This window comes from Macaca mulatta, chromosome 15 (genome assembly GCF_049350105.2).
Source record: "Macaca mulatta isolate MMU2019108-1 chromosome 15, T2T-MMU8v2.0, whole genome shotgun sequence".
Lineage (NCBI taxonomy): Eukaryota > Metazoa > Chordata > Mammalia > Primates > Cercopithecidae > Macaca > Macaca mulatta.
Window position 1 is genome coordinate 6,109,089 of NC_133420.1, and position 27,210 is coordinate 6,136,298.

The 27,210-nt window shown below is 58.7% G+C and overlaps 1 protein-coding gene across 10 annotated transcripts; it reads left to right on the forward strand.

Annotated features, from left to right (window-relative positions):
* The first annotated feature begins 178 nt into the window (after positions 1 to 178).
* Positions 179 to 27,097, forward strand: SNAPC4 (small nuclear RNA activating complex polypeptide 4). 10 transcript variants are annotated; one of them, XM_077967100.1, is made up of 24 exons: positions 179 to 247; positions 1,952 to 2,094; positions 3,330 to 3,376; positions 4,583 to 4,750; positions 4,929 to 5,054; positions 5,473 to 5,551; positions 6,019 to 6,100; positions 7,720 to 7,824; positions 7,902 to 7,974; positions 8,386 to 8,550; positions 13,203 to 13,350; positions 14,006 to 14,112; positions 14,260 to 14,354; positions 17,990 to 18,084; positions 18,789 to 18,868; positions 19,278 to 19,766; positions 20,621 to 20,698; positions 20,877 to 21,126; positions 21,588 to 21,658; positions 22,104 to 22,214; positions 22,896 to 22,923; positions 23,446 to 25,157; positions 26,190 to 26,328; positions 26,869 to 27,097. In XM_077967100.1, the coding sequence occupies exons 2-23, from the start codon at positions 1,965 to 1,967 to the stop codon at positions 26,319 to 26,321; spliced, it is 4,371 nt and encodes a 1,456-aa protein (XP_077823226.1). In that variant the 5' UTR covers positions 179 to 247; positions 1,952 to 1,964; the 3' UTR covers positions 26,322 to 26,328; positions 26,869 to 27,097. The 10 variants fall into 10 exon arrangements, with proteins under 10 accessions (XP_077823226.1, XP_077823232.1, XP_014971851.3 ...); XM_077967106.1 differs by having other exon boundaries at positions 13,208 to 13,350; XM_015116365.3 differs by having other exon boundaries at positions 1,956 to 2,094.
* The last annotated feature ends 113 nt before the right edge of the window (positions 27,098 to 27,210 follow it).

Below are 27,210 nucleotides of genomic sequence, written 5' to 3' on the forward strand. Positions count from 1 at the left end.
TGTCCCCTGCCTTGGGGTCCCGCGTCCACCCGCGTCCCTCCAGAGCACGCGGAGGCGGCCCCCAGGGCGGCCACGCGAGGGCAGCATCGAGCCGTTCGCCCCACTAGTCCAGGCAGGGGCAGCGGCCGTCCCGGCGTGCTCCGCGCCTCAGGAGGCGGGACTTCCGGCGCGCGGCGCTCTTGTTCTGCAGCCGCCGGAAGCGTCGAGTCTGCGGTCGCCCGGGCGACGGCTGGGTCCGCGCGAGCAGGTAAGGTCTGTGCATAACAGGTAAGGCGCAGGTGGCGCTGGCATCTCCTGGGCTCTCCCTGCGGAGGGGGCGCTGTCCCGAGGAGCAGACATCCGAGGCCCGGGACGGGGGCGGGGCAGCGTCCAGAGTCGGGGAAACTGAGGCCCGGCGTGGCCCCGTCCGGCTGAGCCTGGGCGCGCGAGGATTCCGGGCCTGGGAGCCCCTCGGCTGGGAGCGGGCTGCGGCCCCCGCGGGCTCCGAGGAGGTGTCGGCGGGGCGGTCCCGGCTGCAGGGCGCCCGCGTGCGTCTCGGGGACTGCGCCGTCGATTCTGCGGTGGCCGAGCCTCGGAGGGGGTTTCCCCAGGTCCCGCAGCTAGCAGGAGGCGGAACTGGGCCTGGGCCGGGTCTGTCTCCCAAGCCGGTGCCTAAACGCCCATCGCCCTGGCGCTTCCTGGGGTTCCCTGGGCCAAGCCGAGTCTGAGTGGCGTCCCCGCAGCTGGGGCGGGAGGGACCGCCTGCTGCGTTCCGTTTTGGTGGGCAGCCCTCATGACCAGCCCTTGGGAGAGGAGTGCGGGGAGAGGTTCAGCCCCTGATGTCGGTGGCTCAGCACGTGTGACTTTGACCTCCTTCCTGCCGATCATTGCTCTCCTGAGCAACTCGGGGAGGGGAGGCAGTAGCCGCCTCTTGCGTGAGGCTTCCAGGGGAAAGCGTCTCCGCCGGCCCGGAGGCTCTGAACCGGCCTGCGGTCGCTGCCAGCTCTGCTTCTGGCCGGCTGTTAGCTGAGTTTACAGGTTCACAAGCATTTCGGGCATAAACAAGGGGCTTTGGGAAGGAGTGAGGGGACCTGGGCTGCTGATGTGGCTAACGGTGCTGGCGGGTGGATGCTTTGGTTTTGTTCCAGTTGGGCAGCGCCCCAGTCAGTGTCCAGCAAGGAGAGCCACGCCAAGGACAGGGGAGGGCGTTTCCCTTTGTTGTTGGGTGTTTTGGGCTCCCGGGTCTGTGCTAGTGATTCCTTTAGACTTTCTCTGCTGATGCTTCATTCTCCTACTCTCTCTCTCTAGCGTCCTTCCTTCAGACTTCCTAGACCACAGTTCCTAAGGAAAAAGCTTGACAGACATTTGTTCGGTCTCAGGCACTGCCACATTCCAGGGGCTGTTATGGATGCACAGAGAACAGCCAGCCTTGCCTTTGGGTTGCCTTTGAGAGCTTCCTTCCATGGGGGAAGTGCCTGTCACCTGGGCAGTCTCAGTGTGTGTCTCTGAATTTTTCTCAGATGCCTTCTGTGGTCTGGCTCTGTGCCATGGGAGAGCAGGATGGCCAAAGCGGGTCACGGGCTGTGCCCTTGCCCTGTAGTGACTTTGCCTCTGCACCCCACAGTTTCTATATTGGGTGCCCAGTTTCCGCGTGGCTTGGTGTGGGAGCCGAGACAGGACAGTGGGGCCTGCCCTGTTCGTCCACTCCCTGCCTGTGCTGGTTGCAACCTCAGAGCAGGCGGGAGACGTTCTTGGGGCTTAGGCTCCTGGCAGAGCACATAGCAGGAGTTCGTGGGGTCTGAGGTTGCCACTCCAGGGCTCCCTGATTCTGGGCCTGGTCTGTTAATCTTTCTCTGGGGAGCCCAGTGCCCGCTGCCGAGCAGACTCTGCCATCCCCTGTGGGCAGGTGTGTGAAGGAGAATGGGATCCCAGCACAGTCTTGGTTTCTAACATCTTGGGGTGTGTTTTGGAGGCAGGCAGAAGTCATGGATGTAGATGCTGAAAGAGAGAAGATAACACAGGAGATCAAGGAGCTGGAAAGGATTTTAGATCCCAGCTCCGCGGGCACCCATGTGGAGGTCTCAGAATCAAGTCTCGAGTCAGATTCTGAAGCAGGTGAGCCCCTTGCACCTGGCCTCCTGGGGTCCTGGTGAGAACAGCTGGTCTGCTCCCTGGGTTCCTCTCAGGCACATTAGGGTGTGATGGTAGCTAGGTGTGGTCTCTCGGGCCTGTAACCCCAGGGACTCCGGAGGCTCAGGCGAGAGTATTGTTCGATCTCAGGAGTTCATGTCCAGCCTGGGCAATGCAGCAAGACCCTGCCTCTAAAAATAATAACAACAGTAATAAAACGATGGCTGGTACAGACCAAGCCCAATTTTTTGCCAACACTGGTGTTTGCCTGTACTCCAGCCAGAGAGCTTCTGACAGTTCCATGTTTGCTAGCCCCTGAGCCAGCTGGCTGTGTGTGTACCCTGGGCTCTAGACCTCCCAGGGTCTGGCCCTGGCCTCCTTGGGCCTGTGCAGGGCTTCTGGAGTGGACCATCCTGAGAGGAGAGGGCGAGCCTGGAGCTCACCCGATGGCAGCCTGGACAGTCCATGCCTGATGGTCACCACAGCTCACACCCCCAGCATCTCTGCTCCTCACATGCACCCCTCCCAGTGTGCTCCCCACCCCAATGTGGTCCCCACCCCATGTGCTCCCCTCCCCAAGTGCTCCCCTCCCCATGTGCTCCCTACCACACGTGCTCCCCACTCCATGTGCTCCACGCCCCATAGGCTCCCCACCCCACAGCCTCCCCTCCCCACGTACTCCCCTCCCCACGTGCTCCCCTCCATGCTGCCTTTATCTTCTGAGCCTACCCCAACCCCACCAGCTGCTCCCTGACAGGATACCCCCCAGCCTTGTTTCCCACCTCTCCCAGACCTAGGGCCTGCCTCTGAGGCAGCCTGCTATCTTTCTCTGTGGTCAGGGCCTCTACGTCCGTGCCTTCCATCTGACTGGCGGAGCTCCCGAAGGACAGGTCCATTTTCTGCTAGGCTTTCTCCGTCTGTCTCTCCACTGCGAGATAGCCTGTGCCGTCCAGTGAACCCTGTGTAGCTTTGTCCTGTGTGCCTGGAGGGCCCCAGTGTGTGGCCAGAGTCTTCTCTATCTAGCTGACCCGGCCTTGGTCCATTGCCCACCCTGCTGTCAGAGAGGGAAGGTCCGATCATTGCAAGCCTCAGCCTGAGGCGCTCTCACCGCTTCACAGCCCCAGGCCCTCTCTCCTCTGCCCAAGAAGCAGTGGTGAGCTGCGCCCGCACGCCGACCCAGACGCTGGTCACCAACACTGTGTTGCTTGTGTTTCTGACAGAGTCACTGCCTTCTGAGGACTTGGACCCTGCCGATCCCCTGATCTCGGTAACTGCTGGCCTGATCTGGCTGTGCCACTGGGTCAGGCCTACCAGCACCTTCCAAAGTGGCCTGGGAGGGGGTGTGGTTTGAACCCATATTGGTTTTTCTGCATTATGAAAATGATGCGCGTTTGTTATTAAAAAAAAAATCAGAAAGCATTTGTCATTGAAATTGTCCCTAGAAATAACCACTGTTAACAGCTTGGTGATCACACCCCTTAACTTCTTTCTGAGCTCATGGCTGTATGCCTCCGTCTCCTGCATGGCATCTGTCACTCATGGAAATCTGTGAGTTGTGCACCTGGGTCCTGCCCCTCACAGCTCAACGCTCTGTGCCTCAGATTCCTGTGGGGCAGCAGGGACGTTTCCAGCACAAGTCAGCTAACACGAGCAGCTATACAAAAATTAGCTGGTGCAGTGGCACGAGGCTGTGGACCCAGCTAGTTGGGTGGCTGAGGCGGGAGGGTCACTTGAGCCCAGGAGGTCGAGGCTTCAGTGAGCTGTGATTGCACCACTGCCCTCCAGCCTGGGTGACGGAGTGAGACCCTCTCTCAAAAAAAAAAAATACACGAGCACCTAAAGAGCACGTGGCAGCCGCTCTGTGAGGCCAGTCATTGTTTTGTTAGCTGCCTTTTGTTTACGTTGGAAAACATTGGCGATTTGCTTCCTTTTTCCATGGAGTTAGTAGGTACTGAGTCGCCTCATGTTAGCGTGGCTGTGTGGTCTGCCTTCTGTGGGTGAGCACCTGCCGTAGCCCATGGGCACCTCCCCGGGTCCCGACGGGCGTTTTCACCGCGTCCACTTCCTGGCTCTGCGGAGACTTTCCTCCCACACACGCCTGCTCCCCGTGCTTCGCTGGTGATTCACACCACAGGGGCTCAGGGCGGAGTGCAGGGGTCACGAGGACGCCTGTGGTCCTGGAAAGCTCCTGCCTCGCAGCAGCCCCAGCCCTGGCACATTCCAGGCAGGAGGCTCCGCCTGCCGTGGATCAGGAAAGGCGCACACGGGCCACCTCGAGAGCAACAGGCTCCGCTCCCAAACTCTTAGACGGCCGCCTGCTGCCCACCAGGGTCACTTCCTGCTGCCACACTGGGTGTTGCTATGCCGGAGCTGCCTCGGTGTCCCAGAGGCCCAGCGATGGGCGACTGGCTCTCGAGGACAGGGCAACATCCATGTCTCATCCCCTCACATGCCATTTCTTGCCCATAACCAGGAAGAAGAAAGGTGGGGTGAAGCCAGCAATGACGAGGACGACCCCAAGGATAAAACCCTCCCTGAAGACCCGGAGACCTGCCTGCAGCTGAACATGGTCTACCAGGAGGTCATCCAAGAGAAGCTGGCTGAGGCCAACCTGCTGCTGGCCCAGAACCGGGAGCAGCAGGTGGGACGGGCCTCGGCTCCCGGTGCCCACGCCTCCCCACCCCCAGAGCCCCCCACAGCTGGACCTCCCAGGTCCAGGGCTCCCCAGCTTCCTGCCTCTCCTCTGCCCTGGGTCCCCTCCACAGGGAGAGTCGCTGCTGCTGGTCCACAGAGGGGTCCCTGCCTTGTGTCTGTCACAGGAGGAGCTCATGAGGGATCTGGCTGGGTCCAAAGGCACCAAGGTGAAGGATGGCAGGAGCCTGCCCCCAAGCACATACATGGGGCACTTCATGAAGCCGTATTTCAAGGACAAGGTCACGGGTGTGGTGAGTGGCCCAGGCCCTGCTCTTGTCGGCAAGGCTCTGTGCACTGTGGGAAGGGCCCTTGTCCCCAAGTCCTGCTGTGGGAAGTTGTGAATTCCCATGAGTTCAAGATAACATTGGCTACCCTCCTTCAAACTGCCTCCTCCGTGGTGGGCAGGCTGCCCTCTGCTCTGCGCTGGGCTGCCCGGACTGCCCTGTGAAGCGATGAGCAAGCCCTCATGGAAGTGCCAGTGTTGCCTGTGCGAGGCCTGACCGCAGCAGGCCTCATGGATTGGCCGGTAGGGTTGCACCCGCCAGCCTCACAGTACGGGAAGGCAGGAGGCAGGGGTCCCAAGTCCTTTTGTGGGCTCTGGATGGATGTGCTGGGCCTGCAGGGAGCACACGTGGTCTGTGCCTGTGGTGATCCTGTGCACCCTGACAGGGGCCCCCTGCCAACGAGGACACACGAGAGAAGGCTGCCCAGGGGATCAAGGCTTTCGAGGAGCTCCTCGTGACCAAATGTAAGAGCCCCAGCCGGCCATGCGGCACCGCTGAACTCAGGGGACCCCTCCCCATGGCCCTGCTTTCCCCAGTTTCTTAAGTTCTCAGACCTTTCTCTGTTGTGACCTCATGGCTGCTTCAGGCCTTGACCACTGGGACTGGCTCCTTGACCCCTGCCTTTCCACATTGAGGAGGTCCTTTCCAGAACGCCAGTCATGCGGGACGGGCCAGGCCACACCCTACCCTCTTACTCAGTCTCCCTGCCTTGTCTTGGGCCGTAAAGCCCTGGCAGCTCTGCCCGTGAGCTGGCGCCAAGCCTCGGGTGGAGCTATGTCGGCTGGGTGGAGGGGTCTCACCTGTGGGCCCGGTGTGCTGCTTACTCACTGTGGGGCCCCCATCACTGCCTGGGGAAAGTGTACACCGACCACGGGAGTGGGCCGTGGAGAGGATCCAGACCCTCAGTGATGGCACTGTGGCTTCTCCTCAGGGAAAAACTGGGAAAAGGCCTTGCTCCGAAAGTCAGTGGTGAGTGACCGCCTGCAGCGATTGCTTCAGCCCAAGTTACTGAAGTAAGTCTAAAAACGAAGGTCAAAAACGGCCTTCAGGCTGGGTGCAGGGTTCATGCCTGGAATCCTAGCACTTTGGGAGGCCAAGGCAGGAGGATCTCTTGAGCCCAGGAGTTCAAGCCCAGCCTGGGCAACATGATGAGACCCCATCTCTTCAAAAAGTAAAAAAAGTTTGCCGGGTGTGGTGGTGCACGCCTGTGGTCCCAGCTACTCGGGAGGCTGAGGTGGGAGGATCGACTGAGCCCAGGAGGTCAAGGCTGCAGTGAGCTGTGATTGTACCACTGCGTTCCAGCCTGGGCAACAGAGCCAGACCCTGTCTCAAAAACAAACAACCTTTCCCAGCCAACAGGAAAAGCCAAGGCTGGCTGATGTGGGCTTGGCAGAGGTTCAGCTTAGCTGCCGGCCTGTTCTCTGCAGCAGGTCCTGCCAACCCACGGAGAGCCGCTGCTGCCTGGACTTGATGCCCTTTCCCCCTGAAGGGGGCTTCCTCGTGGCCAGGCGGCTAAGCACAGGATCAGTCCACACAGCCACATTGAGGGGCGTGGCTCAGGGCATGGGGTGGTCCACACGGCCATGATGAGGGGCGTGGCTCGGGGCGCGGGGTGGTCACCACGGCCATGATGGGGGGCGTGGCTCGGGGCGCGGGGTGGTCACCACGGCCATGATGGGGGGCGTGGCTCGGGGCGCGGGGCGCTCCACACGGCCATGATGAGGGGTGTGGCTCGGGCAGCTTCTCTTCTCTGGGTCTGTCTTTCCCCGTGCCTGAAACCTGGTGTTTGCTGATGGGGTGATATCATGTGACCAAAGCAAGGCACAGCATGGCCTTACTGTCCACACGCGATAGAAGGCGCTGCTGTCCTGATAACTTTGATCAAAGACAGAGCTGCTCCCAGAGCCCAGAGACCCAGCAGCACCTTGTTGGCCACTCCGTCAGCAGCACAGCGGGTCCCCACCTGTCTTCTGTGCGGCCACCATGAGCTCTCAAGGCAGAGGGGGTGCCTTTAGGATACAAGCTGCCAGGACATCTCTGGGCACTGAGAGGCTTTTGGCCAGGCCAGGGGTCCTGGGGCCCGCCTGCCAGCCGTGGCCTGATGTGTATGGTCAGGGTTTGCAGTGACGACGGGTGGGTCTCTCCTCAGGCTTGGGGAGAGCTGGGTTTTCCTCCCTGGCCTGCTCGGGGGAGTGGTTCTTTACTGTGACTTCACAGCCTCTGGCCTCCTCACTGGGCACCAGTCAGGACATCTGCCCATGGCTGTGTCTCTGTGCCAGGCACAGGCTGGGAGCTGGGGCACTGAGGCTCCGGAGGGCTGTGTCGAGGCTCTGAGACATGGGGGCCAGCAGGCAGGCACAGGCTGGGAGCTGGGGCACTGAGGTTCTGGAGGGCTGTGTCGAGGCTCTGAGACATGGGGGCCAGCAGGCACTGCAGCCCTTCCCACCCCAGTGGCAGCCTGGAGGTGGGTGCTACAGCATCTTTCATGGGTGAGGAGGCTGAGGCAGGGAGGGTGAGGGAGGCTCGGAATCTCTGCTGAGCTCACACTCTTTGCTCTATACTGCGCAGAGAACCCGTCCCCCACCAGCAGCCCTTCTGCCTGCAGCCCTTCTGCCTCTGCTCTGCTTTGCAGGCTTGACTACTTGCACCAGAAGCAGAGCAAAGTCTCCAATGAGATGGAGAAGCAGGCCCTGGAGAAGCAGGCCAGGGAAGCCGAGAAGGAGATCCAGGACATCAAGTGAGGAGGCCTCCCGGGAGGGCCCAGGGGAGCCCACAGGCCAGGCGTGGCGCCAATACCCTCATCCCTTCCTCCAGCCAGCTTCCGGAAGAGGCCTTGCTGGGAAACAGGCTGGACAGCCACGACTGGGAGAAGATTTCCAATATTAACGTAAGTTGGGGGCAGGTCTGAGCCCCAAGCAGCTCGCAGCGCAGCTCCCTGTAGCCCGGGTGCGGTTGGAATTGGGTGGTAAGGCCACACCCTCCCTGGCACAGGTTCCGCTGTGACCCCTGCCCACCCGGGTCAGGCACATGTCCGGCAGTTGGTAGTGGTGAGTGGCCTCAGGGCTTTCCTGCTGGTGCCTGGCCCCCTTTCTGAGACAGTCTGGAAGGCTCCTGGCACTGCATTTGGAGCCAAGTCTACGTATTTGGCCGTGTCAGGCCTAGTGAGTTGGACGAAGATTCTGCTTACTTGCAGCCATGGAAGCCTCCAGCTGCCACAGAGCAACAGCTCAGCCTGGAGCTGCATCTAGGGTGCCCTGGGGTCAGCGGCCTGCAAGGCTGAGTGTCTCTGTCCGTGCAGTTTGAAGGCAGCCGCAGCGCAGAGGAGATCCGGAAGTTCTGGCAGAACTCGGAGCACCCCAGCATCAACAAGCAGGAGTGGAGCGGGGAGGAGGTGGAACAGCTGCAGGCGATCGCGGCTGCACACGGCCACTTGGAGTGGCAGAAGATTGCAGAGGAGCTGGGGGTAAGGACCTGGCCTGGACCCCAGGGGCCAGGAGACCTGAGGGCCTGTGGGCCCTATAGCGAGAGGTGGCTGGACAGGTGCGGGGTCCTCAGTCCTCACTCGCCACCAGGTTTCTGTGTGTTGCCACCTCCAGGCTGTGGCCTTGGGGAAGGAGCCTGCCCAGCCCTTTCTGCCACTAGGCCGTTGCCGCAGCTCCCCTGGGCCTTCCTAGTCCTCCAGGTCTCCCCATACAGCGGTGCATGCCCAGCGTACCGGAGTCTGTCTCCTTCCTTATTTCCCGTCTTCGTCTGTCTCCATCAGCCTGGGGAGTTTATTCTGTTGATGGTTCTAAGGGATGCTTTTTCCTAGTGTGAGTTCTTGCCGCTTTTCTGGTTTCCCGAGTGAGGGCTCAGTTCTTCACTGACTTGGGTCTCTTGTCTTGATAACGAGGCTTGTTAGGCCACACTCTTCTGGGAGCAGCTTGGTGTGAACTCTTCTTTTCGTAGATTTCCAGAGTAGCTCTAGTTTCCATTTTTATTGCCTCTTTGGACCTAGGTTTATCTAGGAATGTATGTTTCCATTTTTAAATAGTTGGGTTCCTGGGAGTTCTTGTGGTGGTTCTTTATCTGAATTTGATTGGAACATGAACTAGGGGCATGATGTGTAAAATCTCCATCTTTCAAATATGTTACTTTTTTTATGGCAGAGCACCTGATTATAGTAAACCAAGCTAAACTTGCCAAAACTGTTTTTAAGAAAAAGGAGTCTTCTCTGTAAGTAGGGCCTAATCTATATCAGCTATTAAATTGAGTTTGCCTTTAAAGATGTTTAATTCTGCCGGACGCAGTGGCTCACCCCTGTAATCCCAGCACCTTGAGAGGCCGAGGCCGGTGGATCACCTGAGGTCTGGAATTCGAGACCAGTCTGACCAACATGAAGAAACCCCGTCTCTACTAAAAATACAAAATTAGCTGGGTGTGGTGGTGCATGCCTGTAGTCCCAGCTACTCGGGAGGCTGAGGCAGGAGAATCGTTTGAACCCAGGAGGGGGAGGTTGCAGTGAACTGACATAACGCCACTGCACTCCAGCCTGGCGACAGAGTGAGACTCCATCTCAAAAAAAAAAAAAAATGTTTAATTCTGAAAAGTTATGTTGATGTCACTTGACTATGTCCTGACATCATAATATTAAAAATCAGTTTTTCAGCCAGGCGCGGTGACTCACGCCTATAATCCCAGCACTTTGGGAGGCCGAAGCAGGCGGACCACGAGGGCAGGAGATTGAGACCATCCTGGCTAACACAGTGAAACCGCATCTCTACTAAAAATATAAAAAATTAGCCGGGTATGATGGCAGGTGCCTATAGTCCCAGCTACTCAGGAGGCTGAGGCAGGAGAATGGCGTGAACCCGGGAGGTGGAGCTTGCAGTGAGCCGAGATCGCACCGCTGCACTCCAGCCTGGGCGACAGGGCGAGACTTGTCTCATGAATAAATAAATAAGTATATATATAATTATCAGGTTTTCTTTTATATATATTTTACTGCTACATAGTTTGATACACACAACTTTTTTTTAATCGGGGTCTATTTTATTTTTTTTTATATTAAGTTCAGGGGTGCGCGTGCAGGAAGTGAGGTTCGTTTCGTAGGTGAATGTGTGCCATGGTGGTTTGCTGCACAGAGCAGCCCATCACCCAGGGGTTCAGCCCAGCATGCATTAGCTCATTAGCTCTTTTTCTTTCTTGCTTGCTTTTTTTTTTTTTTTTTTGAGATGGAGTCTGTCTCTGTTGCCCAGGCTGGAGTCAGTGACGCGATCTCAGCTCACTGCAACCTCTGCCTCCCGGGTTCAAGCGATTCTCCCGCCTCAGCCTCCCGAGTAACTGGGACTACAGGCACGCACCACCATACCTGACTGATTTTTGTATTTTTAGTAGAGATGGGGTTTCACTGTATTGGCCAAGCTGGTCTCGAACTCCTGACCTCGTGATCCACCCGCCTAGGCCTCCCAAAATGTGGGATTACAGGCATGAACCAATAAATGCCTGGCCGCATTAGCTCTTTCCCATGATGCTCTTCTCCGCCCCTACCCCCCACCCCCCACTCTCCACACACATAACTTTTTATGTAATTAATAGAGACCTGGTCTTACCATGTTGCCCAGGCTGGTCTCGAACTCCTGGCCTCAAACACTCCTTCTGCCTCATCCCAAAGTGTTAGGATCACAGGTGTGAGCCACTGTGCCCAGCCCACATAACTTTATGATGACTGTTTTTCGTTGGTTTTTTTTTTGAGACAGAGTCCAGCTCTGTCACCCAGGCTGGACTGCAGTGCCACGATCTTGGCTTCCTGCATACTCTTCCTCCCGGTTCAAGCAGTTCTCCTGCCTCAGCCTCCTGAGTAGCTGGGATTACAGGCGCCTGCCACCATACTCAGCTAATTTTTGTATTTTTAATAGAAACGGGTTTTCACCGTGTTGGCCAGGGGTCTCAAACTCCTGACCTCTAGTGATCTGCCCGCCATGGCCTCCCAAAGTGCTGGATTACAGGCGTCAGCCACTGCACCTGGCCGTGATGACTGTATTTACTTTGCAAATTATGTTTTTTTAAAAAATCATTATCTCTCTATTTCCCTTATTCTTTTTGAGCTTAAATTCCATCTTCCTGGTAGAAACGTTGCCACTCTTGCTTTTATTTTTTTTTTTACATTTTTTGTCCATCCCTGTATTTTCTTTTTTTTTTTTTTTTTTTTTTTTGAGACGGAGTCTGGCTCTGTCACCCAGGCTGGAGTGCAGTGGCGCGATCTCGGCTCACTGCAAGCTCTGCCTCCCGGGTTCACGCCATTCTCCTGCCTCAGCCTCTCGAGTAGCTGGGACTACAGGCACCCGCCACCACGCCCAGCTAATTTTTTGTATTTTTAGTGGAGATGGGGTTTCATCGTGTTAGCCAGGATGCCTGACCTCGTGATCTGCCCGTCTCGGCCTCCCAAAGTGCTGGGATTACAGGCGTGAGCCACCGCGCCCGGCCCATCCCTGTATTTTCAGCCTTTTAACGCATCGTCATTTCCAGGTGTTTTTATGAAAGCAGCGTGCCACTGGGTTTCGCGTCCCCCCCCCGCCTGAGCAGCCTCTGGCTTTGTTGGGAGGTTGGGTGTTCCTGGTGCTCTCTCTGGCTCTGGTGTGTTGAGTCCATTTTACTTTGTGGCCTCTTTTCCTTCCACTCTGTCTTGCTGGTTTGCTGAAACCGTAAGTCCAGTTTTTCTCCTTGTGATTTTTGGGAATTCTGTCTTCCATCCATTAATGGCCTTTTTCTCCTTGGAACACGTAGTCAGACATGCTTCTCCGTTAATATCAGAAAGCGCAGCGCCGGCCAGATTCTTTCTCCTTCCCGGGAAGTGTTTTTAGTCACTGTCAAAGCCAGGCTAAGGCCTCAGCAGCCTCCCTCCAGCTCACTCCAGCCTCCTTCCAGCCTCACTCCAGCTCCCTTTGAGAGCTGCTGCTCTCAGCTCTCCCAGCAGGGCCCAGCTCTGAATCCCGCCCCACCCCCAGTCCTTTGCCTTCCCAGATCCTTCGGCAGGCTTGGGATAGGTGTGAGAAGGGTCTCTCTTTCCATTGGTTGGGAAGCGCCAGCTTGAGTATAGGAGGACGGGTGAGGCCTCGAGTGTGTTGATGCTCCCAGAAGCGCTCCCGTGTGGGCGTGGGGACGAGGTTCACACATGTTGACTAGGATTGCCCTACAGCTCGTACACCCCGGGGTGGTGGTTTTGTTTGTGGTGAATGAGTCTCAGATTGACCTGTGCTGTAGCGAGCTGGGAAGGACTTGGTGGGGAAGAAAGCCTTGGAAGCAAAACTCATAGTTCGGCAGCACCACGTCCAGCCCTGCGCACCCTCTGCCACCCAGCAGCTCACTTTCAGAGAACAGGGTTCAGGTAACACAAACCTCACAGCTCAGTGACACCGTGCCTAGCCCTGCGCGCCCTCTGCCACCCGCAGCTCACTTTCAGAGAACAGGGTTCAGGTAACACTCATCAGCTCTTGGAAAACCCCTTCCCATAAGGAGATGCATGAGGAAAAGATCTGGGCAGGTGGTCCACCGTGTGGACTGAGGGTGGGTTTGCTGAGCTGAGCCACGCAGGGAAGCTGGGAGAGTCATTTTGAGGCACTCCCTTCTGAGGGCGTCTCCTGAGACATGGACACCACACCAAGGGCTGTCCTGTACCTCCTCTACCCCACACCCCTCAGCTGCGAGATACCCTAGAGCTCAAGAAGGGAGAGAAGGTGCTAGCAGCTGCATTTAAAGAACATGCCACACACAGAGCTCTGCATCTCCCAGCCCTTGCCAAGCTGGGAGTTTCTGTTGAGTGAGTTGCAATGTGGTTTTGGAGTCGTATCAGTTACCTACTGTGAATTTTTAAAAAATATTTTCTTAAGTGAAGGTTTGATTCCTCTCTCACCTGGTCCTTCTTGGTCCTGTTTAGTGAGTGTAGTGTCTTCTTACCGTTACCGTGGGGTGCTCTCCATCAGCCCACAGGAGTCTGGGAGGAGGAGAGCTGGAGTCTGCAGAAGGGTCACTCCAGTGGCTCACGGGCCCATCTGTGCCCTGGGGCACTCTCAGAGCCAGATCTGGACATCCTGCCGCGCAGTAACACTCATTTGCTTTTGTTTGGGACTTGGGAAGACCAGCCGCAGCGCCTTCCAGTGCCTGCAGAAATTCCAGCAGCGGAACAAAGCTCTGAAACGCAAGGAGTGGACGGAGGAGGAGGACCGCATGCTCACGCAGCTGGTGCAGGAGATGCGCGTTGGCAGCCACATCCCCTACCGCAGAAGTGAGGCCCGTCCGCCCCGACGGCTCTTAGTCTGTCACAGGGCCCCGCATCAGGACACTGGAGGCTTGCAGGGAAAATTCACAGAGGCAACAAGATAGGCGAGGGCTTAGACAGTCCTGGCTATTCCACAGTTCGCTTCTTGGTGACTAAAGTGACTCCTTTTTTTAATTTTTATTTTTTGAGATGGAGTTTTGCTCTCATTGCCCAGGATGGAGTACAATGCCATGATCTTGGCTCACCGCAACTTCCGCCTCCCGGGTTCAAGCGATTCTCGTGCCTCAGCCTCCCAAGTAGCTGGGATTACAGGCATGCACTGCCATGCCTAGCTAATTTTGTATTTTTAGTAGAGACGGAGTTTCTCCATGTTGGTCAGGCTGGTCTCGAACTCCTGACCTTAGGTGATCTGCTGGCCTCTGCCTCCCAAAGTGCTGGGATTACAGGCGTGACGCCACTGCGCCTGGCCAAAGTAACTCTTTTCTGTGTGACCCATCTGGAGGGTGGGTGTCTCGGCCCCACGGAACCCCCTTGTCCTTAGCTGTCTACCGAACAGAGGGTGGGTGTCTCAGCCCCACAGGACCCCTGTGTCCCTAGCTGTCTACTGTATGGAGGGTGTGTGTCTCGGCCTCACAGGACCTCCCTGTCCCTCTGCCTCCAGTTGTCTACTATATGGAAGGGAGAGACTCCATGCAGCTGATTTACCGATGGACCAAGAGCTTGGATCCCGGCCTGAAGAAGGGGAACTGGGCCCCGGAGGAAGACGCTGTAAGTGTGCGGGCCCTAGGAGAGCTGGGCTCTGGGAGGGTAACGCGGCTGTGCTCAGCGGTGGTCCCTTCTCTGACTGGGTTCGGGGTGGGGAGGCTGTGGCCGTTCCTGCAGAGGCTTCACTTGTCTGCCTGTCCCTTCCTGCAGAAGTTGCTTCAAGCCGTTGCCAAATACGGGGAGCAGGATTGGTTTAAAATCCGGGAAGAGGTGCCAGGTAGGAGCGATGCCCAGTGCCGAGATCGGTGAGTCGCACAGCGCTGGGTGAGGGAGGGGCTGGTGTGGGTCAGTGGCGAGGTTCACTCTCGTGTAGGCTGTGGGCAGGCTGGGCGACGGCGGCCGGAAGTGATTTGCTGTCACAGGAGCAGGGCGCGGCCTGTGGGTGCTTGGTGTGCCATGGTTGGCCCAGATAAGCTATTTTTTCCAACCCTGACTTCTTTATTGCTTATTTGCCCAGAGCAAGGCACAAGCTCCACTTGAGACAACTCCCTGGGCAGCTTTTCCTGACCCTTGTTGTCTGAGTTCTCTCAGATTGCAGATGGTCAGGACTCCTGGCAGGCAGCTGCAGCTCCCTCCTTTTCCTGCTTGTGGTCCTTTCAAAGGCAGCTTCATTGAGAGAATTCACACACCATGCAGTGCGTTCATTTAAAGTGTATAGTTCAGAAGCTGGGTGCAGTGGCTCACGCCTGTAATCCCAGTACTTTGGGAGGCCAAGGCAGGTGGATCACTTGAGGCCAGGTCAACATGGCAAAACCCCGTCTCTACTCAAAATACAAACATTAAGTGGGCGTGGTAGCGGGCACCTGTAATCCCAGCTACTTGGGAGGCTGAGGCAGGAGAATCACTTGAGCCTGGGAGGCGGATGTTGAAGTAAGCTGAGATTGCGCCACAGCACTCCAGCCTGGGTGACAGAGCAAGACTCTGTCTCAAGGAAATACAAATTAATTAATTAATTAAAATGAAGTGTAGAAGGCCGGGTTCAGGGGCTCACGCCTGTAATCCCAACACTTTGGGAGGCCGAGGCCAGCGGATCACCTGAGGTCAGGAGTTTGAGACCAGCCTGACCAACAAGGAGAAACCCCGTTTCTACTAAAAATACAAAATTAGCCGGGCGTGGTGGCGCATGCCAGTAATCCCAGCTCCTCGAGAGGCGGAGGCAGGAGAATCTCTTGAAACTGGGAGGCGGAGGTTGTAGTGAGCCGAGATCACGCCATTGCACTCCAGCCTGGGCGACAAGAGTGAAATTCCATCTCAAAACAAAATGAACTGTAGAGGTCAGTGATTTTTGGTATTTAGTATTCATTGAGCTGTGCAGCCATCATCACGATCAATTGTAAAACATTTCATCACCCCAAAAAGAAAGCCGTTCAACAACGAAAACAACCCAATCTAAACGCGGGCAAAGAACTTGAGTGGCCGTCTCTCCAAAGAGATGCACAGATGGCCAGTGAGCATGTGCAGTGACGCCCGGCGTCATCAGTCATTAGGGAAGTGCAAGTCAAAACCACACACACGTTGGGATGGCTGTTAATTTTTTTTAAAAAAGTCACTGTGTTGGCAAGGATGTCGAGAAATTGAAACCTTTGCGCATTGTAGAATGGTCCAGCCTCTGTGGAAAGCATGGCAGTTCCTCAGAGAGTTAAACATAGAATTACACCCCCAAGACTGATAAACATAAAACCCAAAATAATTGAAAGTAGGAACTCAGATACAACAATGTCCACAGCAGCAGCGTTCACAACAGTAAAAGGCCGGACACAGCCCAAGTGTTCATCAGCAGATGAGTGGAAAACAACATTTGCATACAAGGGAATATCATTCAGCCTTAAAAAGGGGTTGGCAGGGCTCGGTGCCTCACGCCTATAATCCCAGCACTTTGGGAGGCCAAGGCGGACAGATCACGAGGTCAGGAGTTCAAGACCAGCGCGGCCAATATGGTAAAACCCTGTCTCTGCTAAAAATACAAAAACAAGCCACGCATGGTGGTGGGCACCTATAATCCCAGCTACTCAGGAGGCTGAGGCAGGAGAATTGCTTGAACCTGGGAGGCAGAGCATGCAGTGAGCCGAGATCACGCCACACTGCACGCCAGCCTGAGCTACAGAGTGAGACTCCGTCTCAAAAAAAAAAAAGGAGTGGGATTCTCATATAAATAACCACATTTCTGTAAATTCTGGTACAATGTGGACGAACCCTGAAAGCATTCTGAACATTCGCTTGCACTTTTTTACATAGATATCTGTTCATTTTTCTCAGCTGTATCCTGTGAGGGAAATTGCTGGGGCAGTGGTAACGCTGTTTTTAACCTTTTGAGGAATGACCAGACTGTTTTCCAAGGGGCTGAACCATTCCGTATTCCCACTAGCAACCTATGAAGGTTCTGGTTTTTCCACACTGTCACCAGCACTTGTGATCTGTGATTCTAGCCATCCTAGCAGGCGTGAAGTGGCGTCTCGTGGTTTTGACGTGCGCTTCCCTGTGGCTGATGTTAGCGGGCATGAAGTGGCATCTCATGGTTTTGATGTGCGCTTCCCTGTGAGTGATGTTAGTGGGTGTGAAGTGGCGTCTCGTGGTTTTGACGTGCGCTTCCCTGTGGCCAATGTTAGCGGGCGTGAAGTGGCGTCTCGTGGTTTTGACGTGCGCTTCCCTGTGGCCGATGTTAGCGGGCGTGAAGTGGCGTCTCGTGGTTTTGACGTGCGCTTCCCTGTGGCCGATGTTAGCGGGCGTGAAGTGGCGTCTCGTGGTTTTGACGTGCGCTTCCCTGTGGCCGATGTTAGCGGGCGTGAAGTGGCGTCTCGTGGTTTTGACGTGCGCTTCCCTGTGGCCGATGTTAGCGGGCGTGAAGTGGCGTCTCGTGGTTTTGACGTGCGCTTCCTTGTGGGTGATGTTAGTGGGCGTGAAGTGGTGTCTCATGGTTTTGACGTGCGCTTCCCTGTGAGTTATGTTAGTGGATGTGAAGTGGTGTCTTGTGGTTTTGACGTGCGCTTCCCTGTGGCCAATGTTAGCGGGTGTGAAGTGGCGTCTCGTGGTTTTGACGTGCGCTTCCCTGTGGCTGATGTTAGCGGGTGTGAAGTGGCATCTCGTGGTTTTGACATGCGCTTCCCTGTGGCTGATGTTAGCGGGTGTGAAGTGGCATCTCGTGGTTTTGACGTGCGCTTCCCTGTGGCCGATGTGGAGGCTCTTTTCATGTGGTTGGTGACTGTTCATAGAAATAGATTTTTAGAGAAGTGTCTCTTTAAGTCCTTTGCCCATTTTTAACGTTACTTGTCTTGGTATTACTGACTTGTAAGAGTTCTTTGTATGGGCCGGGCGCGGTGGCTCAAGCCTGTAATCCCAGCACTTTGGGAGGCCGAGACGGGCGGATCATGAGGTCAGGAGATCGAGACCATCCTGGCTAACACGGTGAAACCCTGTCTCTACTAAAAAATACAAAAAACTAGCCGGGCGAAGTGGCGGGCGCCTGTAGTCCCAGCTACTTGGGAGGCTGAGGCAGGAGAATGGCGTGTACCCGGGAGGCGGAGCTTGCAGTGAGCTGAGATCCGGCCACTGCACTCCAGCCTGGGCGACAGAGCATGACTCTGTCTCAAAAAAAAAGAGTTCTTTGTATGTTTCAGATACAAGTCCTTTACCAGACACGTGATTTGCAAACGTTCTCTCCCAGCCTGTACGCGGTCTGCCTGCTTTTTTGATGGTGTCCTTTGAGACACAAAAGCTTTACTTTTGATGAAGTCTACTTTCTCTATCGTTTTCTTTTGTTGATTGCACCTTTAGTGTCGTATCCAAGAAACCACTTTAGTGTCGTATCCAAGAAGAAGCTTGGGGCAGCGGTGGGTAGCATCTTAGCATCTAAAATGTTCTTTGCTTTTCATGTGACTTTCAGGTATCTCAGGAGATTACATTTCAGCTTGAAAAAGGGACGGTGGAATTTGAAAGAAGAGGAACAGTTAATTGAATTAATAGGAAAATATGGTGTTGGTAAGTTGTTGATAGTTTGTTCTAGTTTCTTTTTTTTGTTGTTTTTTGTTTCTTGGAAAAGAGATCAAGATAAAGACAGAGCAAGCTCTGTCATCCAGGCTGGGGTGTGGTGGCGCGACTATAGCCCACTGCAGCCTCAAACTTTTGGGCTCAAGCCATCCTCCCGCCTCAGCCTCCGAAGTAGCTGGAACTGCAGGTGTGTGCCACCACACCCAGTGAGCTGTGTTTTATAGCTAAGTCTTTGCTTATATTTGCAATGTCTCCTTAGAGTAAATCCTAGCTGTGGTATTGCCATGTTCAAGGACACACCAGATAGTACAGCTCTGCCCTGTGAGAGCAGCACCCGTGCTTCTCCCGCTGTCCCGCACTGTGTGAAGAGTGTGAATCGTGGGAGATGGCTGGTGTGGAAGCCTTGGGGGGAGCAGATATGTGAGGGCTGTGTGTGCTTAGGGACGATTCTCCTTCTCAGTTACACGTTTGGCAGAACTTTCCTAAGGGGCTGAGCATCCAGTGAGAATCAGATGCTGCCAAATTGTCGGTGCCCAACGTGCCCGACATGCTTGACCCCTGGTTCTTGCCCAGCGTGAGGGTGCACCGGAGGCCCCACTCTGATGGGGCCCACAGCAAGTCTCCTGGGGAACAGCCAGCCTGTCGTGGGGAAGAATCTTTGGATGAAGCCATTTCATGGGGTTTGGCTTTTGTAGGTCACTGGGCAAAAATAGCTTCTGAACTGCCCCATCGGTCCGGCTCCCAGTGTCTGAGCAAGTGGAAGATCATGATGGGGGTGAGCCGTTCGCTCTTTCCTTGTCTGAAACCAGATCACAGCCTGGTCGACGGGGGTCCAGCAGGCAGGAGGAGGGAAGGGAGGTGGCGGGCAGGGAGACAGGAGCGGGCGGGGGGGCAGGAGGATGGGAGGGGGGCAGGAGGGGGGCAGGAGGAGGGGAGGGGTCGGGGGGCAAGTGGAGGGCGGGGGCAGTGGGGGGGGCAGGTGGAGGGAAGGGGGGCGTTCGGTTTCTGGCCTTGGCATTTCTTCTGGGTGGCCAAGGGCAGAGGGAGACCTTGCCTCGGCAGTGGCTGCCCTTGACCCCAGAGGTACCCCACTTGGGCCTCTCCCCAAAGGGCTGGCCTGCTTGCTGCCGTCATGGGTGATCTGGGGTCGCCAAGGCCTCTAAGTAGCCCTTTCCTCCCCTCAGAAGAAGCAGGGTCTCCGGAGGCGGCGGCGGAGGGCCCGTCACAGCATCCGGTGGAGCTCCAGCAGCAGCAGCAGCAGCAGTGGCAGTGGCGGCAGCGGAAGGGGCAGCAGCAGCAGCAGTGAGGAGGAGGAGCCAGAGCCAGAGCCACAGCAGGCACAGGCTGGGGAGGGTGACAGAGCCCTGCTGTCCCCACAGTATGTGGTCCCGGACATGGATCTGTGGGTTCCTGCCAGGCAGAGCACCAGCCAGCCATGGAGAGGAGGGGCAGGGGCCTGGCTGGGAGGCCACGCTGCCTCCCTCAGCCCTCCCAAGGGATCCAGTGCCAGCCAAGGTGGCAGCAAGGAAGCTTCCGCCACAGCCGTGGCTCCTGGAGAGGAGACGAGTGCAGTGCAGGCCCCTGCTACGGCCCACAGCCCTGTCCCGAGAGCTGCCCAGGCCTCCCACTCGGCAGACACTCACCCGGTGGGCCCAGAGAAGCAGGCCCTCGAGGTAGGCCCCGGCCCCGGTGCGCCATGGGAATGCACTTTCGTCACTGCTCACCAGGGCTGACGCTCAGGGATGGTGCATCAGCAGGGTCCCCAGGGTTCGTGCGCATCAGAACGCGCTGCTTCTGGCTGAGCTCTGGAGAGCTGCACGTGGTGGGGACTGTTGGGGAAGCCTCCATTTTTCCCAGTTCGTTGATTGTTTCAGGGATATGGCTGAATGGGCACTTGGACCTGGAGGCATCTCTGAAACGTTTCACCCCCAAGTCAGGGTTGGGGGGCGGAGGCGGCAGCGGGAGGAGCCCCTCCTCCCTCCCCGTGAGCCTGTGCACCTGGAGGCCTCCCTGGGAAGGGCCTGTCCACCCACTTAGGACCAGCCTGGCTCATGGTGCATCTGCCCATCTTGGTTGGTCTTCACCATGTCAGGCCCTAGGTGCGGGCCCATCTCTGGCCGTGCCTGTGGGAGCAGTCAGAGTTGAACAGGCTCGTCTGTCCTGGGAGTTATTGGCGGGGACAGTGGACCCTGAAGCTACTGGCAGAGCCAAGTGCATGGCACTCACTGCCGCACAGCCAGCATCTCCCTAGGCCAGGGCGTCACCTGGAAGGGCTGCTGCTGTCAGGCTGAGGAACTGACTGGGGGGCGTGGGACCCTGTTAGTGTCCCAGGAGCCAGGCCCTGCGGGGAGGCCCTGCCTGGGGACCCCACACTTCCCATGGTGGACGTTCCCATGAGGCAGAGCAGCTGTGCACAGGCACGCTTTGGAGCCTGCGTGAAGAGGCGGTTGCATGGGGGCGGTGAGGGGGAGGCCCCCATGTGCGCCACACACCCCACGTGCTCCGCCTCAGGCCAGTTTCTCATCAGGGAGGGAGGCTGACAGTGCCTGTGGAGACCGTGCTGAGGGTGCTCAGGGCCAACACGGCTGCTCGGAGCCGCACACAGGTGAGGCCTGCCGCAGACACCTGCACCCACGCCACCACGCACCCCGCCCTGGTCTGAGTGATTCCTCTCCCCGCCAATCATGCCCTGACGGGGTGGAGGACAGCACTGGCCACCGGGCAGGGTCCACTCCAGGGGCTGAGCCTGGCCAGGGGCCCCAGGTGCCGCCTTCTCTTTACAGAAAGAGCAGCTGAGACAACCACCCCTGCCCACCTCATCCCCAGGGGTCAGCTCCGGTGACAGCGTGGCCCGGTCCCATGTGCAGTGGCTACGGCACAGAGCCACCCAGAGTGGGCAGCGGCGCTGGAGACACGCTCTGCACCGGAGGCTCCTGAACCGCAGGCTGCTGTTGGCTGTGACCCCTTGGGTGGGGGACGTTGTCCTGCCCTGCACACAGGTGCCCCAGAGACCCGCCGCAGTGCAGACTCAAGGTATGGCCTGGGGCTCCTCTGGGAGCCTTCTGGGGGCCGGGGTGAGGGTGACGAGTACGTCCAGCCTAGCAGACGGTGGTCACTTGGGGAAGTGGCCTCAGCGGGGGAGTCTTTTTGGGGTGGGCCCCACCTCTTGTCAGCTTCCCATCCCTGAAGGTTTTCAGAACACCCAGTCAGAGCCAGCCCTCCCTCCCTGCCCCACCACTCTTCCTGGGCCAAGCACGTGGCAGCTGGACTAACACTGTTTTGTGTGGTGACAGGGCTCAGAGGGCCCACCCTTGTCCAGCTGTGGCTGTGGGGTGCTGGTTCCAAGGCTTCCCTCCCACGCTGGCCTGGCTCCCAGTCTTGAGGGTTCCCAGAGCCTTCTCGAAAGGCCCGTGGGAGCTGGAGCTGCTGTCTACCTGTCCCCCTGTGCCTGTGGGCGCTGGGGCTGCTTTCCACTTCTCCCCCTGTGCCCGCAGCGGATGGCCTCAGGGAGCAGCTGCAGCAGGCCCGCCTGGCCAGCACCCCTGTGTTCACCCTGTTTACCCAGGTAAGCTACCTGGGCAGAGCTTCATTTTCCTTGGCCTTGTAAAAAGTTCTTGGTGAAGTTTTGAAATCTGCAGTAGATTCATTCCTTAAAGTCTAATTATCTAAAGTTTTCTAGCCTTGAAAATGCACTTTCCATGCCTTACACTGTTAGCAAGTGAATGTGGAAGGGGTGCCAGCTACAGCGCGCACTGTCCTCGACTAAACAGTGTCTGGGAAAGGGGGTGCCCGGGGCCCCAGTATGAGTGGAAGATGCCAGGGAAGGAGAGCAGGCCTGGGGCTCATGGGAGGCCCTCCTGGATGTCCACAGCCTCACTGCCTCCCCCGCGTCTGCATCAGACGGGAGGCTGGCACAGTCTCAGGGCTGCCCCGGGCTCTGCCTAGGCCTCTGGAGCTTCTGAGCTGCTACCGAAAGCAGCTGCGGTGAGGCCGCCTCCCGTGTCTCTCAGCTGTTCCAGATCGATACTGCCGGCTGCCTGGAGGTCGTCCGAGAGAGGAAGGCCCTGCCGCCCAGGCTGCCCCAGGCTGGTGCTCGGGACCCACCAGGGCATCTTCTGCAGGTAGCAGACGCTCGGGGTGAGAAGTGAGGGTGACCCCTGCCCGCCCCACCCGCTCCGCCGTAACCCCTTGGGGAGGCATCTGTACTTCCCACCTGAGGGGACGCAGCCCTGAGAGGCTGGGGGAGGTCAGGCAGGTGCGGGTCGGGGCTGACATTGGGGCCCACGTGCCTGTGTTCCCCCATTGCCCTGCCGGGTGGTCATGAACATGGGCGGTCTGCTGGGGGTGCCTGGTTCTTGCCTTTCTGCTCCAGAAACCAAACTCACACAAGTTCAGCGAGGCCTCACCCCAAGCCCCGTCACCTGGGGGTGCGGTGACAAAGCAGTGTCACTCACTGGAGGAGCAGGGACAGCAGTGGGGTACCCCTGGGCCTCCAGCTCCCAGCCCCCTGCCTCTCCTTGTGGACCCCACCCTGTCCCCAACCCCCCGGAAGAGCTCTCAAAGGCGCCCTTGGGAGGAGCTGCACTGAGGGGGTGCACGAGGCCAGGCCTTTGCCTGCTGTGCCACACGCTTGGCTGCTCCTGTGGCCCCGGAGTTCCTGCAGAGGCGTGTGGGAGGCCAGCAGCAGCCCTTGGGGCCTCGTCCCCATTTCAGGGAGTGGCAGGGGACAGCCCAAATGCTAGGAGAGGTGGTCCAGGCCCGCGAAGGACATCTGAGCTGCTGACTCTCCTCTCCTTTTCCAGGCGCCCTCAAGTGCTCAGAGCACCCCAGGTAACCCTCTGCTTCTCTGCCCTGGTGGGGAAGAGGCCTCTCCTGGCCCTGGCTTTCACCTGCAGCCCCCAAGCAGCACAGCCTGTGGCCCCTGGTGACAGAGATCCCTCGAGTCCCACCACAGGGATGAGAGTCTGGTTGGGCCAGCTTGGAGCTCCTTGGGCCCCCCTTGCAGCCCTGAGGCTTCCTCAGCATGGGGCCCGGAGGCAGGAGTCATCTCGAGCGAGGGTCCGCCCGTGCCCAACGCCGGCAGCATCGGGCAAGGCCTGGGCTCCCAGCTGGTCTCAGCCAGCATAATTGGCTGGGCTTCCCAGAGTGCCCACTGCCCTGGTTTTGACCAGAGCGTTGGGGTCTGGGGTGGCTACTGTGACTCAGGAGACCCAGGACATGCCACTTGACCCCTTCTTGGCTCAAGACCCTAGACTCCTCATGGGATCCCTCCTGATGAGGGGATGGCAGCGAGGGGCTGTCCCTGGGCCAGATGCCTGGGGCTCATCAAGTGTGGGTCTTTCCTCCCCACAGGCCACCTCCTCCCAAATGTGCCAGCTCAAGAAGCCTCAAAGAGTGCCAGCCACAAAGGGAGCCGAAGACGGGCGTCCAGCCAGGTGGAGGGCACCCTACCCCAGGCGTCCCCACTGGCTCCGACCGGCCCCCGACCCAAGCCCAAGACTGTGTCAGAGCTGCTTCAGGAGAAGCGGCTTCAGGAGAAGCGGCTTCAGGAGGCCCGTGCCAGGGAGGCCGCCCGGGGCCCGGTGGTGCTCCCGTCCCACCTGCTGGTCTCCTCGCCTGTGATCCTCCAGCCCCCTCTACCGCACACCCCACACGGCCGCCCAGCCCTGGGTCCCACTGTCTCAAATGTTCCACTCTCGGGGCCTGGGACCCCCGCAGCAGCCAAGCCTGGCACTTCAGGCTCCTGGCAGGAGGCTGGGCCTTCAGCCAAGGACAAGAGACTCTCCACCATGCAAGCCCTGCCCCTCGCTCCTGCCTTCACAGGGCCCGAGGGCACAGCCCCTGCTGCTTCTGGAGCCCCTGGCCTGGGCCCCAGCCGGGTCTCTGTGAGCTGCCCTGGGAGCGGTCTCGGACAGTCGCAGGCCCCCACTGCATCCCGGAAGCAGAGCCTGCCTGAGGCATCACCCTTTCTCCCTGCAGTCCCCAGTCCCACCCCCCTGCCTATCCAGCCCCTCAGCCTGACGCACGTAGGAGGGCCACGTGTGACGGCCAGTGTCCCCCTGCCTGTCACCTGGGTGCTCACAGCCCAGGGGCTTCTCCCTGTTCCTGTGCCAGCTGTGGTGGGCCTTTCCAGTCCAGCAGGGACGCCTGGCCCCACAGGGCTGGTGGCCACTCTGCTGCCTCCCCTGACTGAAGCCCAGGGCCCTGGGGCCCCAGCGTTGAGTAGCTCTTGGCAGCCCCCAGCCAATGTGAACTCAGGACCAGAGCCTTCCTGCAGGACAGTCCCCCCAGCCCCTCCCACACACGCCGCCTCCCAGAGTCCTGCAGAAGTGGATGCCAGTGTGGCTGTTGTCCCTGGAGAGGCCCAGGTGGCCAGGGAGATACCTGCACCCAGGACGTCCTCCCAGGCCGACCCCCCTGAAGCAGAACCCCCCTTGCCCAGGAGGCTGCCACCCCCTGGTGGTGTCATTCCAGCAAGTGAGCCAGGGGGGACGCTGGGGTCCCCCTCAGGAACACAAGAGCCCAAGGGAACTCTGGACCCGGAGAAGCCATCCCTGCCCCAGCCTGGGCCTGAGAAGGGGGCCCTGGACCTGGGCCTGCTGTCCCAGGAGGCTGAGGCGGCCACACAGCAGTGGCTGGGGGGCCAGCGTGGGGTGCGGGTACGTCTTCTGGGAAGCAGACTGCCCTACCAGCCCCCGGCCCTGTGCAGCCTTCGAGCACTGTCCAGCCTCCTGCTCCACAAGAAGGCCCTGGAGCACAAGGCCGCCTCCCTGGTAGCGGGGGGCGAGGCTGAGCGGCCGGCTGGAGCGCTGCAGGCCTCACTGGGGCTGGTGCGGGGGCAGCTCCGGGACAACCCAGCCTACCTCCTGCTGCGGGCACGGTTCCTGGCGGCCTTCACCCTCCCTGCGCTCCTGGCCACCCTGGCCCCCCATGGTATCCGCACCACCCTCTCAGCAGCCTCCATAGCAGGCTCCGAGAGTGAGGACGAGGACCTCCTGAGCGAGCTGGAACTCGCAGACAGGGACGGGCAGCCGGGCTGCACGGCGGCCACACGCCACATTCAGGTAAGGGACGCGCCCGGCCCCACTTCCCTACGCAGGCGGCGGTCCCTGGGGCACCCTTGCCTGCCTACAGCAGTGGGGTGGGGGCCGGTGGAAGTTGTGGGCAGGAAGGCTGGCTGCTGGGTGTCTCAGGAGGAGGAAGCTGGCTCTTGGCCTGCTCAGTTGCGTGTAGATTCTGCAGAAGTGGCGTCCCTCTGGGGCAGTGTGGAAAAGAGAAGAGAGGCCTCATTCTCGTGCAGGAGCCCCTGGCTGGCCTGGTGCTGCCCAGCCAGGTGGCCTTGTCAGTGAGAAGCTCTGGGACGGACGCTGACCCAGCTCTGAGCAGGGTGGGCCACGGGCACAGTGGAGGGTAGTGGCTGTGTTTGTCCCTGGATTTCTGGGGTCCCAAAAGTTCCTCTCAGCTGTCACCTCTCTCAGTATCCTTGGGAAGAGTTTTCCAAGCTCTGTAGGCAAAACCATGTTCAGAACCCTGAAGGAGAAAGCACATGGATGGGGCCCCCAGAGAGGCCTTCTCACCTGGTGCCAGGGTGCCCACTTGCAGCAGCCGGCGGCTGGCCTCCCTGAGAAACCACCAGAGCAGGCAGCCTCAGCTTGAACCTGTGGGCCTGTCGTAGGGAATGTGGCAGGCCTTCCATCTCTCCCCAGGGTTGTGCTTCACAAGTCACTAGGCTGAAGTGAGGGAGGAAGCAATGCCTGAGAGCGGGTGGAGGACCCCGGCCAGCCAGGGGAAGAGGCCCCCCATGCCACATCCGTGTACAGCCTCCTGCCCTGCTGGGGTGTGATGGCCGCCCCATGGGGGAGCAGGAGGCCTGCCACAGGGATGGCTAGACGGGGTCCGAGCCCCTGAGGGAGGGAGAGCACAGTCATGTGTGGCCCCAGGAGTGCCTGGAGCAGCTCCTGCCCAAGCTGAGGGTGCCCGGTCCCAAGTGGTACACTCGCCCACAGGACCCCTTCTCACTCCCTGTCCCTTCCTCGCCCATCATGGCGCGGGGGATGGGCGTCACTCTGGTCCCCACTGCCTGGATTTTGTTTCAGGGACCCCCAGACTCTGGTAGATGCTCTGCCGCCTCCTGCCTGGATGCTTTTAATGACCTTGATGTTGACGACCTTGATGTGCTCAGAACCCGGCATGCCAGGCACAGCCGGAAGCGGAGGCGGCTGGTGTGAGCAGCAGGTGAGTCCTGAGTGGGGAGGCCGCTGCCCTACGGCCCAGGGGACAGAGTGGTCCAGACAGGGGGTCTTGCCTCTGCTCGGCCTTCAGCGCCCACAGCAGCTGTGCTGGGTTAGGTGGGCAGGTCCTGGGTCATGGAGGCCCTCCAGGGGGAGAAGCATTTAACCCACATCCTTCCTGCTGGCCACCCGTGCCTCGGGCCTTGGCACCACTGCGCCCCTGACCACAGGTTCTTTCCCTACCTTTGTTGGGGTCTGGGCTCCTCCCTGGCCGCTGTGCTCTGGCGGTGCCCGGTTCCCGTGCATTGCTCCGTCGTCTCCCCACCATCACCAACCACAGCCCACCGGGCTGACTTTTCACTGCTGGGGCCCTGGTGCCCAGACAGCAGGTGCCTGGCCCTTGGCACATGTGGGTCAGGTTCACCAAGCAGACCAGGAGTGACTGGCGCTGGGGTGGCCTTGGTTCCTGTCCGTCTGTCCTAGCGCTGCTTGGGGTCTGGCTGGGGTCAAGGGCACCCCACCCTCTGGGTGTCCTGTGTTCCAGGACAAGCACGCCTCCGAAGCCCGTGGCCCTGCTGACGAGAAACAGCCCACACCCAGCCTGCGAGAGAGGCAGCCAGAGGCCAGGTGTCTGCTGGCCACCCACCGACCAGGTCCGCAGTGAACAGAGGCAGGCCTGCCAACTGACCGTGTGGCACAGGGCACAGCTGTTCCCCAAGTGCACACCTGAACACTTGGAGGAGTAAAGTTCTGTTTTTAATTGTGGAGCCGGACACAGGCTGTTGTGGTTTTATTGTCCTGAGATACTGGGCAGTGTACAGGGATCCCCCACCCGACTGGGGTCAGGCCACTGCCTGGTGGCTGAGCCACCCTAGTGCAGGCAGTT

Bases quoted from the DNA above. Each gene is read 5' to 3' on its own strand.
- SNAPC4 (XM_077967100.1), top strand. From the start codon at position 1,965: ATGGATGTAGATGCTGAAAGAGAGAAGATAACACAGGAGATCAAGGAG. The intron at 8,551-13,202 runs GTAAGGACCTGG...GGACTTGGGAAG, and splicing joins AGATTGCAGAGGAGCTGGGG to ACCAGCCGCAGCGCCTTCCA. The intron at 13,351-14,005 runs GTGAGGCCCGTC...CTCTGCCTCCAG, and splicing joins CCACATCCCCTACCGCAGAA to TTGTCTACTATATGGAAGGG.